The following is a 15,902-nucleotide window of genomic DNA, read 5'->3' as shown; positions in this document are numbered from 1 at the left end:
TGGGAGTCCTCAGGGACTTGACATGCTGCTCAGGGTTAATGTTCATCAGCCGAGGGTCCCGCTCTCCTGCCCCGTGTTTAGAAGACACTGGGAGGAAACCGGTGTTGCCAGGACAGCGCTTAACCTCGTAAGCAGGAAGGACACAACCTGGCCAATACAATTAGGACATGAGTGTCTCGTTTGAGCCCTGATTGGTCCCTGCCAATCAGCCTTATTATCCAACTCATTATTAGAGCTATTATAGCGCTGATAACTTTTGATTGGCTCTTTAAGATTGTCCCTGGCTCTCAGATGTTCATCATCACTAAATACTTCATAACGAGCAATTAAATATAGCCATTGACATTAAGCCAATCAAGTCTTGCATTCACCTGCATGTGTCATCGCCAAGAGCTGATTTCTAATGATATTACATCCACTGATGTTGTCCCCCGGAGCAGCAATTGGTTGAAAAGAATGACCTCTATATCTGAAAAATAGTGTCATTAGTCCCCAGTGAGTAGGAAGTAGGAGGGAAAACGTGTGTGGGCGACTTTCTCACAGCCATCATGAAGTATGAGTCATAGGTGAGCAGTGTTAAACTCGTTTGAACTTAAAAAAGACTGAAAACGACTTCTCCCATCAACCTTATAATAAAGTCCTGACCCCGTTCGGACCTGGTGTTAATATCCGTCCTGGGTGATCTGATCACTCGGACGATTCTCATTGGCCATCACACGTCGATTGATACTTTACTTAGATTGGCTTAAATTGGTAGAATCTTTCTTCATAGCTGAGCAGAGCATTCAGTCTGTCTCCCACTAAAAACCACTGTCTTTGGACACATCTGTAATCTCAAACTGGGTAGAAACAACATCATTTGGTCTCCGCGAACACAAATGTCAGTGGAGATATTTTTTTGCTTCAATAACCAGGAAGTGAGATCTGATAACAAGTGGTCACAGGTTAAACATTCAGGGAGCATTTTATTACCAGGTGTGAACAGACGAACTTTACACTGACCCCTTGTGATCGGTTCTCTCAGGGCCACTGTGGCTGAGGGGTAGAGTGGTCGTCCTCCAACCTGAAGGTCGGCAGTTCGATCCCAAGTCTGACCCATCTGCATGCCGAAGTGTCCTTGGGCAAGATGCTAAACCCTGAATGGCCCCCCATAGAATAACAAAGTGATGCGAATAGATGCACTGTATGAATGTGTGTGTGAATGGGTGAATGTAAAGTACTTTGAGTGGTCATCAAGACTAGAAAAGTGCTATATAAATACAAAACCATTTACCATGTTGATATCAGGCTATTTTCATTCTAAGCATTTCAGAATAAGAGGTCTAGATAACCAATTATAAACTGAGTTTTTGCTATGATGTGCTGAAACGCAATCTGTAGGAACAATTAGTCATATTCAATGTTCAAACTTTATGACTTAAAGCCCAAACTGTATGATGTTTAACCATGAGACTAATGAATGTACATGGTCTATCAAATACAATCATATTTTTGAAAAAGAAAACACAACTTCTGTTAACTACTCATGCAGGTATTGCTCTGTGTCATTGTTATTCAGTGTATCACTGTTTTCCTTTGGTGAAACAGAAACACCTGCATCTCCCCCCCCAAAAAAATCCCATAAATCCCACAACAACCGTGTGGAGGTTGTTTGAAGGACAAGACACACGTGACACTGGATTCATGTTTCTGACAAACAATGCTGAGACTTTATTTGAGCTCTATGCTGGAGTCACTCCAAATATAAAAAAAATGAAATTGAAAGGAAAAACATTGCAAATATACATTTAAAGCTGGGAAGTGGTTGCTTTGGTGGCAGTGGCTCAGCTGAAACACAGAGTACAGAGACTACTCCTCTATTTTTAAACCTAGTCACAAAATCCAGTTTTTCTCTTAGGGATAAAAAGCCAATATTGAAATACTGAAAAAGGAAAATACCCCAGAGGCAGGAGAGAAGGGCCAGTCTGATGCTAATAGGCTGTGAGTAGAATCAACTTTGCTCTTGGTCTGTGGATCCTATCATTAATTATAAGTTTCATTTTTCTACCAGTCAGCAAGCAGGATCTAATATTATCAGCATGTAGGCATCCGATCGAGATGTGCAGAGATTTTCTGATACGTCAGGCTCCATAACACAGAATGAAAGTTCGTGTGCGATCCATGCATATTCGCACTTTAACTCAAAAGTGGTGCTTGGCAAACACAGCACATTCTCAAAGGGGGAGCTGGAGCAGGCTTTCATTGTTAGTGGGGGGGCGGTGGACTCGGCAGGCGGTGGCGACGGTGGGCTTCAGTCATGGCCACTCATCTCATCTTCTGAATAAGCTGTTTCTGGCCTCGAAGAAAGAACAATGATTACAGAAATGCTTCCAAAACCTCATTAGATTCTATAATTTGAATACACAAACACATTGACTGTCCAGTTCATGCAAAATTCTGAGGGACGCGTCCGTCAGTTAAGCCACATTAAGTTGTAGGACCACAAAAGATCTCAGGTTGTACTTTATTACTGCTCATGGAAGGGTTTTCAAATACAACCTATGAGGCTTTCCAATAGAAAAACACAAAAGGCTGAGTGCCTATTTTTTTTTATGTTTGAAGAGGTGGAGTGAGCTGGTGGAAATGCCAGTGTAATTTAATTCCAGAATGTGTAGGCCAACACACACAAAAAGTGCTGAATCTGCACAAACACAAAGTGATCCGCTCCGTCCACTTTGGCACCAGCCTGCTTAGTTAGGACCATGAAATTACCCAAACAGAGAAAAAAGTGTGCACTTGATCCCAGTGAAAATAAATAACATTTTTGGAAGGAGTTCAACAGGTAAACCAGAGCGGAGGAGCTTAGAAGCCATGACAGTGTGTGATTACTACATTTGATCTTCAGTGAGAGCACGCGGTGTTCTCTCAAGTACAGTGTCCTTATTTAGCCCACTTAGTTTCATCCTGTTGAACCAAAGTGGAAGGAGACGCAGGCTGTTTCCCGGCTGAACACAATTCAGATTTGACCTTTACATCCAGACCAGCCAATAGCTAAATAGGAAACTCATGAATAACATTGAGAGAGGCAATCTGTCAGGAAGCATCAAGCCAGCCGACTTATTAAAGGGTCACTTCTGTCAAAACACTTAAACACAGCTAAATTTGTCTTTTTGAACATCAGTGGGAAAATTACCAGACGTAACTGGAGGATTTGGCCTTTTTTTATAAGAACAGCAGAGCAATAGAAAGAGAGAGAGATACTTAAAAATGAATGTCAGGGAGAGTGACAGAGTGGTAATCGCTTCCCTGTACATTAAAAGGATTAAACAACTTTATAATATTAAACAACAAAATAAAACGACAGTGTCCTTCTATGCACTTCCACTAGCACTGAGACGCACACAAACACACACACACACACACACATTCACAACACACACTGAGAGAGAGAGCCCATGTGGCACCTTGATTAATGGACAGATGGCAAGGCCACTGAGCCAACTCTCTGTCTCTCTCTCTCTGTCTCGTTCTCTGTCTCTCTCTCTGTCTCTCTCCATCTCTCTCTCTCTCTCTCTCTCTTTCTCTCTTTCTCTCTCTATTCGGGTGCATGTCTGTGTGTGTGTGTGTGTGTGTGTGAACTCCAGTTCAGTTCATCTGAGGGTGTGATGTGTCAGCCTGATGCACACACACTCACTAACAAACAAAGACACACGTGTTGATTTAAAAAAAATAAGTGAATAATGAGAAAGATTGGACAGGAACTTGACCCTCAATGACTGTCTCTCAACATTTGATTGTGTTTGTGTGTGTGTGTGTGTGTGTGTGTGTGTGTGTCTGTGTCTGTGTGTGAATGTGCAGGGGGTGTGTGTGTGTGTGTGTGTGTGTTTGTACCCATTAAAGCTCTAACCAGAGCGAGGGCCATCAGAACGCTGTGTGCCAGCTTAATGATGTCATCAATCATCCTCTTCGTCCATTGGTCAATCTGTCTGCTCCTGCAGGCAGCCTCTTAAAACAGCCTGTTCGGACTTCCTGCAGAACCAAATCAAAAACATGATCTAAGCCTCAGGGCGATCATATTAACTTCAGATAAAGTTTTCACCCAAGATATTACAGATTTGTTTATTTTTCACAAATTTAGATTTTTCATGCAAAGTCAAATTTGCTGGTCTTATTCATACCATGAATTTATAACCCACACATGGAGGAACCTGTGATTAAAAGACACTTTCTATCAATATGAGGATTTGAGGATTTTATTTTAATTTACTTGTCAAATTGGTTAGACACCATTATTTTAAAAGTTACTTTAAAGAGAACTTTCCCATTATGAGGAGTATTCTTCCTTTTATAATTCATTTTAACGAAGAAGTTTCTTTAACAGAGAAATAACCTTCTTGAGCGCTTAACCATTCTTTAATAACCACACTGTTCTTCGCTCGTGGGCCTTTTGGGATGTAGTTGTAGATTATACACAGTGACACAACCATCTTTCAGACATGCACTGATAATCTCCTGACATTCAGACTTTGTGCAGAGCTTCACCGGCCGGCCTCCTATTTAAAACTCTGAGCAATGTCTGAATGATCTCATGTGAGAAAACAGCAGGAGATGCTCCACAGGACTCATTGTAAGTGAGTGTGTGTGTTTGTGCGTGTGTGTGTGTGTTGATGATGTTTCTAACACGTGACATAGGGGGAGAAAAAAATAACAAAAACCCAATATAAACAACTCAGGATGACAAAGTGGTGTAATTCACGTAGAAGACAACAACAGAGGGGTCGCTGTCGATTTGAACGTGCAGTAAACTAATTATGTGATCTCCACACCAGAATTTGTACGTTAGCTCCTGAATGCTGCGCCACCTCACCTGAACCCTCAAGTGTCCAAATGTGAAATACAAACTCAGGATACGTCCTCTGGATTCATGTCTAGAAATGGTTATAGTATTTTATAATCTACTTTGCTAGATACAAGTTAAACAACTCAAAACCATTGGAATGGAATAGATAGTTGAATACATTTTGATATCATGCAGAGTAGGCATCAGTTCCAAGAAAAACATTGCTGCTCCAGTTTCCAAGCCCATAAAACACGTATGACTCCATTGTTTTTTCCCTATTGTGTGTTATCCACCAAACCAGACAGTTCACATCATGGTCTCAGTCTGGTTGGGGACATGTAGTGGCTAACTGTCCTCGGTATGCTTCAGCAGCCACGACTGTACGGATGAGTGACCGTGAGCCTTCCGCGGGAGGGTGGCTGGCTCACTAACCACAAAGGCCGTCCTGCTGAGGAGGCAACAGCAGAGTTATGGACTCTGCGTCTCGGGCAGATATCAGATTGAAGGAGACACTTATGAGTTTACGCTATGCTAGAGCGGAGAACCGAGTCCAAACACAGTGGAGCCGAAACAGCGATAAAAATTCATGCTCGAAAACATTTCTCAAAGAAACCTTCCCCGTACTTATGGGGCGTGTCAGTTATGCTCTGGAGCCATAAAACAAAACTTTGGAGAACAGCGAGCAAGGGCATTGGAGCTGCAGCTACAGGATTTGGCAAAGTGATCCTTGCCTGGAACATCATTTAATTTTGGGCCGCCTCCCAATGGTTTATGTGGGTAAGCGTGTTTGAGTGAATGCGATAGAGAGAAAGTGCGGATCCTGAGGGAATCGAGTTGATCGGAATATATAAAACTCCAAAGAGGGTATGTTGTCACACACATACACACACACACACACACACACACACACTCACACACTATCTCTCTCTCTCTCTCTCTCTGTAGCCCCGGCCTAAAGCGTTCAACTTAATCTTGCTCATGATTCCAACAATATGCTTTTAGTACCAGATAGACCTCATCAAGCTTTTTTAATTTAATCTCGTATTCATTATCACCTCAATCATTAGTGTGGCCTGCTTTTGGCTCGGAGCCCTCTTTACTGTGCCAGTGTAAATAACGATGAGGAGGAGACACAGTGTTACACAGAGTGACAGACGGGCTGTCGGAGAGCGGGAGACAATCGTGATGGAAAGATAAGTTGCATCGCAAGTAAATCTGCACACTGTCTTCTTACCCCTCGATAGTGTGTGAATCAGGCAAGGTGCGACACTCCTGCCGTCTTGTGGCCCGGTCAAAATGGATGTGATCCTAAAGTGGCCCAATTGTAAAATATGTTGAGTTTTTTTGTTTTGGCAAACACGCGGTGCTCTAGGAGAGATGCAATCCGGAATTTGGACCTAATGTGGCCCATGTGGTAAAAGGAGAATATGGCTGAAATTGCACAAAACAAATTCAGGCTACCTTTGGCACCTTTTGGTTGATGTGGGATATGGCAAAGGCTCACTCGTCGCCCAGATCTGGCAAACAGGAGCAGCCATCCTTCCATGCAGGATGTGTGCCGGATGACACTGTTTGGTGTTGGCCGAATCGCAGCCAAAACAATTGTGAGATGAATGATTTTCATGCCTTTGTGTCAAACCTACAGGGGATTATGACCAAGCTCTATACAGCTCTTTCTCTCACGGGTTTATTTATTTATTTATTTACTTGGCCGGCCAACTCTGTTGTCTCCGACCACACAGGAAACAGCCTTTTTTTTTTTTGGCAAAAGGCTCTGACTACCTGCCCAGAGCAAGATGGCTGAAAAGAAAGAAGTTATCGACTAGCTTGTGAACCTAGAGCGAAGCATTTAGCAACTAAAGACCCATGAGGCATCGACGGAGACAGAAACAGAGCTCAAAGAAGCATTAAAAGATTGACTCAAGGTACATTGAGGCAACCAGACACATGACTGCAAATTAATGTTAATTACTGTGTGTCTGTGAGATGTAGTAAATGAGTCATTGTTTGACGACAGCATATTCATCATGGCTTCTTTATGGGATGATAATGTTTTAACGTTATTCATGGAGATTGTTGCTTGTTGAACTGTCATCAATGACACAAATATTAAATTAACGATGATTTAGGTACCGGCAGTGAAATGTCACGAGAGCTTTAAAAGTGGAATTTTGCAATTATGCAGAGACATGTCGTGTTATAATAAAGATTAGAATTTGTAATAAATGGATCTAAGAATAAAAAGTACAAAGGAGAGAGAGAAAGAGTGAGATGTGAATCATGAACTACAGACAATGGCTGACAGAGGCACAGAGGGCCGGTGGGACTGAGAGGCGCTGAGAGAGAAAGATGGAGCGAGAGACGGACGGACGCGGCCCGAGAGACGGATGGAGTTTAATATAAATTATGGGATGTTAGCTCCTCCGGTAATTCTGGTGATAACTCTCCCCGCACTATCGCTATAGCAACACCGATGCCCGTGCTGCTGTTGGCGCGGCGATGGGGCCGGCCATTCGTTCAGGGCACGCTGATTGAGCTGTCAACGTACACACACACACACACAGACACACACACACACACACACACACGCTGTTGCCAAGATGATGCACACACGCTCTTTTTGAGACATGCAGATAAATCACTACTCATGTGCAACTCAAGCACACACACACACACACACTTCCTCTTTGTGTATCTATCCTTGTATGAATTGCAGTGAGTTTAACACAAGAGAAGGTCATTGGAAGATGTATTAAAAATTTGAGATGCAGGAATCAAATATGTTCAGTCAACGGGGGGCAGGGAAACACAGCCAGAGGAGACATACTGTGTCCCTAAGGTGTCTTGTTCTGACACTTTCTCACAGCACCTTACAGATATGCCCCATTATGCACACAACGAAACACACAAACATTGTTCTCTTACTTGTCCCTTACCTTTATTCTGACCGTGTGTGTGTGTGTGACAGGTGGTGCATGTATTTCTAGGAATATGTTTGGATGCACAATCCCTCCTGTCCTCTTGTGTATTTGCACACATGACACTGATAATGGCGCGCGTGTGCAAGCGTGTTTGTGTCTTCATCATGCGGTGCATGTCGCTCTGTGTGTGACTGAATGTGCACGTTGCGTGAAACGGCGCCATGTAAGCGTTCATGCTCATGTGCTTGTGTGTTTGTGTGTGTTAACTGTACGTGTTCCTTGGTCCTGCCACTGAACAAACTAATTAAGGAACAAACGCTGCCTCAAATCAACCAGAAAATTACCTCCCGACTCTTAGCAGGACGACCCAAGGACAGACGAGCAGGTTTCTCTATCACATCCAGTCAGTGCACACGGCCTAATAAAGGCTTAGTTGGTTTATCGAACAACTAGCATGTGTCGTTTTCAACACCCTGCTGAGTGTAATTTCAGTATTAGTGTTTGACTTTCCAGCACAAGTGTTGACATACAGTGTTATTCTCCGGTGGTTTCCCGTAGAGAATCTCCACTCTAAACATATTGTCGTACATGCAGACACTTGTTCTCTAACCCTGCTGCGGTACTAAGCCGCCAGAAATCATGAGATATGCAAGTTCACAAACAGAAGGGCAAATCTCTGAAGAGTAACCTCGGGAGCAGGGCCACGCCTCCACCACACCTCCAATCACCTGTCAAACCTATATGGTCAACCCATCCCACTCCGTTTGTCTCAGTTTCTTATAATCACCGCCACACACACACACACACACACACACACACACACACACACACACACACACACACACACACACACACACGCACACACTATCTCTCTCACTCTATAGCCCAGGACTTTTCCTTTTTCTGCGTCGAAGATATGCCGCAGGTTCGCACAAGGCTGAGCATTAATAGTTGTGCTAAGGTGTGTGTGGTGTGTGTGTGTTTGAGTCGCGCAACAATTACGCCGCAGAAAAGCTAGTGGCGTTGTAGTTTATATGCTGGTGTTGAGTGTATATGGTTTCTTATCCCGATGATGCATGAGATGGAACAGCCACGCTCAGTCTCTTTCTGCCCTGACAACAGTGCCACCTACCAGATAATCTCAACGTCCATTCAGTTCTCCTGAACATCCCCTTTATCAATTTCCGTTCAAACCTTTGACTCAGTTGGGATGTGGTTCATACACTGCAATAGAATAGCAGATGTATGTCTGCTAAGCTTCAGAGTTTTGCCCTTTTAAAACACAAGTGTCAACATTTCATAACTTGTATTTCCTACGGACGTGCACCAGTGTACGGATCATGAATTACAAGGTTTCTAACCTGGTGAACAAACTGATGCAGTGGAAGAAAGGTGACGAATTCGAAACTCTGAAAGTTTGTTGAAGAGAAAAGTTCAGCAAGGATTCAAGTCCTAGTTTCAGACATACAAAACCTATTTTACCAGATATTTACCTTTCAATGTCCAGCTTAAGCTTTTTTCCCCCAGTTATTCAACATGATATTTATACCATAGTTTGGATTGTTGTACTTCTTGTAAAGATAGAATGTAATTATTACCCAGCCGGTCGACAGAACTTGACTTTCGATAGATTCTGAGAGTAAATTGCTGTTGAGCGTCTTTATCAGTCAATGCTGTAACTCAGGCTAATCCTGTGGTATTTCAAAGCCAATAGCTTCCAATTAAGTACTTCTGTCCAGGGGGATGTTGCTGACAGTATCAATATCATATATCTGACCTTCTGTTCCTCTTCTCCTCTGCTCCTCTCTTATTTTCTCGTTGTTTTGCAGCTCTCAGCCTCACTTAAGTGTCACAGTTAATTGTCGCGCTGTGACTCGACTGAGCACAATTGCTGTTGCTAATGCTTCCGCTAATTCCACAGTCGCTTTCCCAACAATGACCTGATTTCTTCTCTCCGTTCACAGTGAAGACGTGCGGCAGCAATCTTCAAGGGCCTTCAGGAACATTTACGTCTCCCAACTTCCCGATTCAATACGAGAGCAACGCGCAGTGTGTGTGGATAATCACCGCCTCGAATCCCAACAAGGTAAATCTCATCCTCTCTCCCTGTCGTCTCCGTCTGTCAAACAAACTCAAATAGAAAATTGTTTGGAATTTAAATGCAATATGAACATTTAAACCATTTATTAACTGAAAGCAGCCCGTCATCAAGTTGCACTCTGCAGAGATACAAAGGCGGAATTCAAAGAAGTAGGGAGTGAAGGTAAACTTCCTGAGAGAGCTCCCACAGTTTGCTCCCTGAAATTTCATGCATTGAATCTATTTGAATTGATACAATACAGAACTTGTTCACAGAGCCAATTCGGCCACATTTTTACATCACTAAAAATGTGTTCAGTGTCGGATCCTACCGCAAATGATATGCTAGTCAGGGCACATCAGCATCTAATTCTACGTGATTGGTTAATCCCGTCCGAGGAGCAGAACGATAGGCTGGAGGTCAGTCAGACGGCTGCGATTGGTCGCTTCACGTCCCAGGAGAGATCTGATTGGTATTCAGGAGACGCATCCTTATTCCTCTCAGGGTCACCGTGGTGACCGCTCTGTCGTCAATGGCAACACCTGCGTCAGCACCGCAGGAGCTCACATGCACATATGAGCAGAGTTGCATTGCACACAGCAGCCATTCACACACGGACTGCTGAAATGCACACCGGGGCTGTTTTTCTTATCCAGACACACACACTCACACACACACACAAACACACAAACACACACACTGACTTTAACCACTTGACTAACCCTAACCCTTACTCTAACCTTACAAAAACGTCTTCAACTTAAATTTGATGAAATATGTCTATGGCGACTTGCTCTTTGTCCCCATAAGGAAAACTGGTCCCCATAACGTAACTGCGTCAACAGAAATAGGTCCCCACAGTGCTAGCTGGACCACAATTCTCTCTGTCAATCCCCAAGGCCTCAGGTTTGTGGCCTGGAGCAATACATTCTCCTTTGAAGGCTACATTGTGTATGTGACTGCTGAAGGCTGCAGTGCTAATGTCCGTATGCTCTCTCTGGTGTGTGTGTCTGTGTCAGTGTGTGTGTTTGTGTGTGTGTGTGTGTGTGTGTGCATTCATGCGTGATGTGTGTCATAATTTGAAAATGAATGTGCCTGTATTATGAATGATTATGGATCCAAACACGTTGTAAATGACGACCAGATCAAGTCGTTTTTTCATGCCTTACAGACACCTTATTATATATTGTAATGTTTGGTACTTTATCGCGTACGTCATGCACCACTGAATCGCACTGGATCACTTCCATGTATTTTATCAATACATCACATATACGTACAACAATGCACCGGTCTGAATTATGTACATGTCATGAACACTACTGCATGGCCCAGTCATGGCACTACATCAAACCAGAGTTCTTCATGGGTCGCTGAATCTGTACCTGACCTGAAGTGTGCGAACAGCTATTTAGAATCACATGGTTGGCTCTGCTAAGGAGGTTATGTTTCTACTACTGTGCATTGTTTTTGCTTGTTTTTTTGTTAGCAAGATTACACCAAAGCAACGGAAAGGATTTCAATTATTTTGTCCCGGGATGCGGTATGGGTCGGGGAAAGACCTTTGAGTGTTGTGGGGTTCGGTCAAAAATAGTCAGGGATATTTGTGTTACATAGATATCAACAACAGAACTGAGTTGGAATGGCCTGCACTACGTTAACATATCTACAAACAAATCTGAAGTGCATATTAAAAAAACATATGAGCATTAAAACTCAAAAATCCAATTTATAGAAACCTTGAATGACATCGGTGTGGAAGCTTACTCATATAACACTCCCTTCAAAGAGCCAGATGAAGACACAAAGCAAGAGAAAAGGATGAACATGACAAAAAAGTGACAAATCCTTTCATTTGACTAAACCATCTCCCATCATCTCTCCACTGTCTTGGCAAGTTGTTGTGCTCATGCAGGACACCTGTGAAGAGGCACATGTGGGAGCATTCATAAGAGCTTAATCTTAAAGAAAATCAACCTCAATATGTAAAGCTTCATCTCGCTCATGGATTAGCATCTTTGCTACAGTCGGACTTGTCTCGTTGCCATCAGATGAGTGTCACTGCTCGCTGGTAGATTAAACACCAAGATGCTTTTACGCCTGTGACGACAAGGGCATTAATCAATCAATCCGAAATGTAGCGTCTTATGAGTTTTGTTAAGGCCAAATTTACTAAATCGTCAAGATGTATGTGTTAATGGAGGAAAATTACTAGAGTCAAATTTTTAGTTTCTTCGTGAAGAGCTTGATCAAAGTGAATACCATATATTTCAGTAGATACCCGGCACTCAGTAGGAGGCATGTCTCCACCAAAGCTGAACAATCCTACGCATGATCTTGTGAAAAGTGAATAAGTATTCCTAGATCCTCCTCCTAATCTGCTTCCACGCCAAAGAGTAATAGGTTCATCCCAGATCAAGGTATCAGCTCTCCACCAATTTTGGTGGAAATCAGTTTTGTAGTTTTGATGTCATCATGCTATAAAATAAACCAACCAACTAGAAGGCATACCTCTACCAAGGCCCAACAACCCTCTTAAATCCATTCAAGCTGCACTAGAGTTCACACACTCATAAATATCAGTTCCTTACATTTGCCATGTGCAAAGATCCATTCATTATTTCCTATGAAATGTTGAAAAACGCCCTGTCTTACAAACAAACTCACAACAAACAAATGGATGAAAAACAATTACTTTCTAGGTCAGAGGTAATTACAAAAAGGGGAACAACTATTACAAACATTTTTTATTGAAATAAAAAAAATTGGTTTACACGTACACTGTGTTCACCTTCCAGTACAGGATCTGGACACAGTTAGAGACATTTCAGTGGTCGGATGCTCATGTTGAATCCGGAATTCACATTCTCTCATGGTTCAGCTGAAAATCTGTGATCCTCAGATGCATCTACAGGAGTAAAAGGCAATTTACTAGGTTCAGAAGCAGGCTGATGTTTGGCAGGTGGCGGGGGGAAATCAACAGTGGGGGAACTGGCAGTTAACAACAGGTAACAGGGCGGGGGGGAGGAGCATGGCTCGAACAGAACGGGAGCGCTGGCAGTAGAAAGCTGTCCTCTATTAGGAGGCTGATTAGGGAATGAGGGGCTAGTTTACCCGGCAAGTGAGTGGTCAGTTGAGCCCCTGAGGAGAGGAGGTAACAACACAGACAAACACTGGTGCCTGTAAAAAGAGAGAGGGAGAGTCGGAGGGGGAAGACGGAGGAGAGAGCGATGGTGCAACAACATCACATTCAGGCTAAGAGAATAGTCCCACATGATCCTCTCCCTCTCCCACCAGCAGAACGGCTCGTTCTGTTTTTCATTGCTCGTGCACGTCTCTCACTATTTCATCCTCTGACCCTTTCTCCCATTTCTTATGTCTCATCCTTCTTTTTCTCTTCATTTTCATTTCAAACCACCCAGGCCCTCCTCCCCTCAGCCGATCCCAGAGGCTCTGTCCGCAGAATAACCCAGATTCTTCGTTAAAGAGTTCGGCCCCCAAAAAATAGAGAATACAGAGAGGAGGAGGAGGAGGAGGAGGAGGAGGAGGAGGAGGAGGAGGATGACACTCGAGAATCAGTTTTACTGTTTCACACTCTCTCCATCGCACCTTTCCTAATACATATTTCTCACCGTCTCCTGCTCATACTCTGAGAGTAAAGAGATACTGGCTCTCTATTCCTCAGTGTCTCTTCTCTTTGTGTCTAACTGTCACCGCCTCATTCGCTCCATCCTTCTTCTCCTCCCTCTGCCCCTCCTCGTGCTCCTTCCCTCTCAGGTTAAGTGTTAATGGAGTTCTGTTGCTCTGTGATGTTATTGCTTCATTTGCTTTTGGCAGAATGAGCCTTTAGTGCCAATTCATTTTGTCCTGTTTTTCATTTAACCTTGGGCAAGGCAGGACAGGATGGTGATTACTGGACTCTTCTCTTCTCTTCTCTTCTCTTCTCTTCTCTTCTCTTCTCTTCTTCTCTTCTCTTCTCTTCTCTTCTCTTCTCTTCTTCTCTTCTCTTCTCTTCTCTTCTTCTTCTCTTCTCTTCTCCTATCTCTTCTCTTAAAGGCCACTTCATTTCTACTATATGTGTTTAGCTGTAGTCGATTGCACATTAGCATATCTAAAATGCCCTGTTATATAAATTGAAAACGAAGAAGCTTGCCATCACTTTATACACATTTGCACAAGACAAAGAATACAGCAGTGGGGCCATACTGCATATTCAGTTAAAACCACTGTGACGAGCACGGAGGCAGTACTATACAATAGCATTCAGAGAGAAAGGAAAGTTTTGGACTCCTTTGGACTAATTTGCATGCATTGAATTATGTGAGACCCTGCAGGCCAAGAAAGATCAGATGTACACACTGAAGCCACAAGGCAGAAATCACAAGACCAAGACAAATTACTGCGCAGGTTTCTTTTTCGTCAGTAAAATGGTGAGCTTCTGCATCTTCCTGACAGGATGAACAGCGTAGCACTTTCTTTACGGCTCAGGTTAAAACATATTAAGCATTGTGCAAAAGAGGAATGGGATTCAGATGCCTTCTTCAGCGGAATAGTTGCATAGCAACAGTAAGAGTTGTGCATATAGCCTTTCCCACAGGTTGCCGTTCAGAGTCGGTGTCTGAAAAAGAAGGCGTCTGGTGGATTCAGCTCAATGAAACACCAGTGAGGAGAAAAACACTAAGTTGCAACAGACTCGAGCCATCAGTCTTCATCAGCTGACGCCCGGCTCTTCACACAGCCGAGGCGGGAGCATGTTCGAGGAGAGTGAGCAAGTGGCAAGAGGGTTGACTGTGATGCTGTCACAGACGATCTGTTATTCCCCGTGCCCGCCTGTGGCCGCTTTACATCACCACCACCAGGTGCTTCACATTCTCCTACAGCCACCGTATCTGCAAGCTGTCCCTGGATCTTATTATATCACGGGACAGGGAGGAGCCTCCCCCACCTCCCTGTCCCCGCGACAACCTAAAGGAAGTCTTTTATCAAGCAGAAATCCAATTCTGTCGCCTCATTGGCTAGAAGCCATAGATGGATGCAAGGAAGGAATGCAGCAGCCAATTAGAAAGAGAGAAACGAAGGGTGACAGCGAGAGGGAGAGAAAGATGGAGCGATGCAGGATGTATAGGGGGAGAGAGAGAGAGAGAGAGAGAGAGAGAGAGAGAGAGAGAGAGAGAGAGAGAGAGATTGATGTGTGCATGAACACCAACCAATTAGAGGAGAGGAGAAATATGTAGAGTGTTCGGTTTCATCTATCACACACACACACACACACACAAACACACTCAACTATTCACAAATATACAGCATGCATGCAATACACAAAAAGAGTCAAAGAATACACACATACACACCAACCCACATATTGTTTGTAATGAGTTTTAAAACTAAACTGAGTGCAGCGTTCACATTTACACACACAGACACACACACACACATACATGCATGAGCTCAGTGTAATGCAGCCATGTCCTAGCTGTGTTTAATGCTGTGTGAACAGTGCTGATGTGGCATTAAGGAGTTTAGTTAAGGACGTGTACTGGACCTGGTTCCCATCACATAGAACCCTCTCTGTCTTTATGAACTGCTTGGTCAAACAGGGCTGGCCTGTTTCCTGCCAAGCAAGCACAGTGGCATCGGATTGGTCGCTATTACCCGGCTAACCAACCCGCTGACAGCCATTACTTGCCAGCGTTTTACATCACCTGCTGCTTCCTCAATGACCGTTCTGCTTCCATTATATTTATTTAGAATCTTTTGATGCCTTCATTTCCCTTAACCTGTATTTCCTAAGCTCATTTTTCTTTTTCAAAGCACAGTTGAGTTAGCGCAGCCCACTGCCGGTTCAAATTAAAGCAGAAAATAGAGTTTAAGCTTCTAGAAAAGGCTAAATTACTCTTTTCAGACACAGATGAATTGTAACTGTTGTAGAGCCAAGCACTCACTCACCACTGTGGCTTAATATAAACCTTTCAATATCCTCCTCTAGTGAAACATTGTTGAAATGTATTCAGTAAATGCACAGCTGCTTTATAATTGATACAGCTATATGCCTGACTTGAAGCATATGTCCATATTGATAAAC

At 43.3% G+C, this 15,902-nt stretch overlaps 1 protein-coding gene across 1 annotated transcript in view; it reads left to right on the top strand.

The window, feature by feature from the left end:
- Positions 1 to 15,902, top strand: part of LOC128461649 (CUB and sushi domain-containing protein 3-like) — a 307,734-nt gene that overhangs the window by 194,696 nt on the left and 97,136 nt on the right. Inside the window, 1 exon segment of the mRNA XM_053446673.1 lies at positions 9,705 to 9,826. Coding sequence (XP_053302648.1) covers positions 9,705 to 9,826 — 122 coding nt within the window.

The sequence above is a fragment of the Pleuronectes platessa genome, chromosome 18 (genome assembly GCF_947347685.1).
Source record: "Pleuronectes platessa chromosome 18, fPlePla1.1, whole genome shotgun sequence".
Lineage (NCBI taxonomy): Eukaryota > Metazoa > Chordata > Actinopteri > Pleuronectiformes > Pleuronectidae > Pleuronectes > Pleuronectes platessa.
This window is presented reverse-complemented; position numbering and strand designations above follow the sequence as displayed.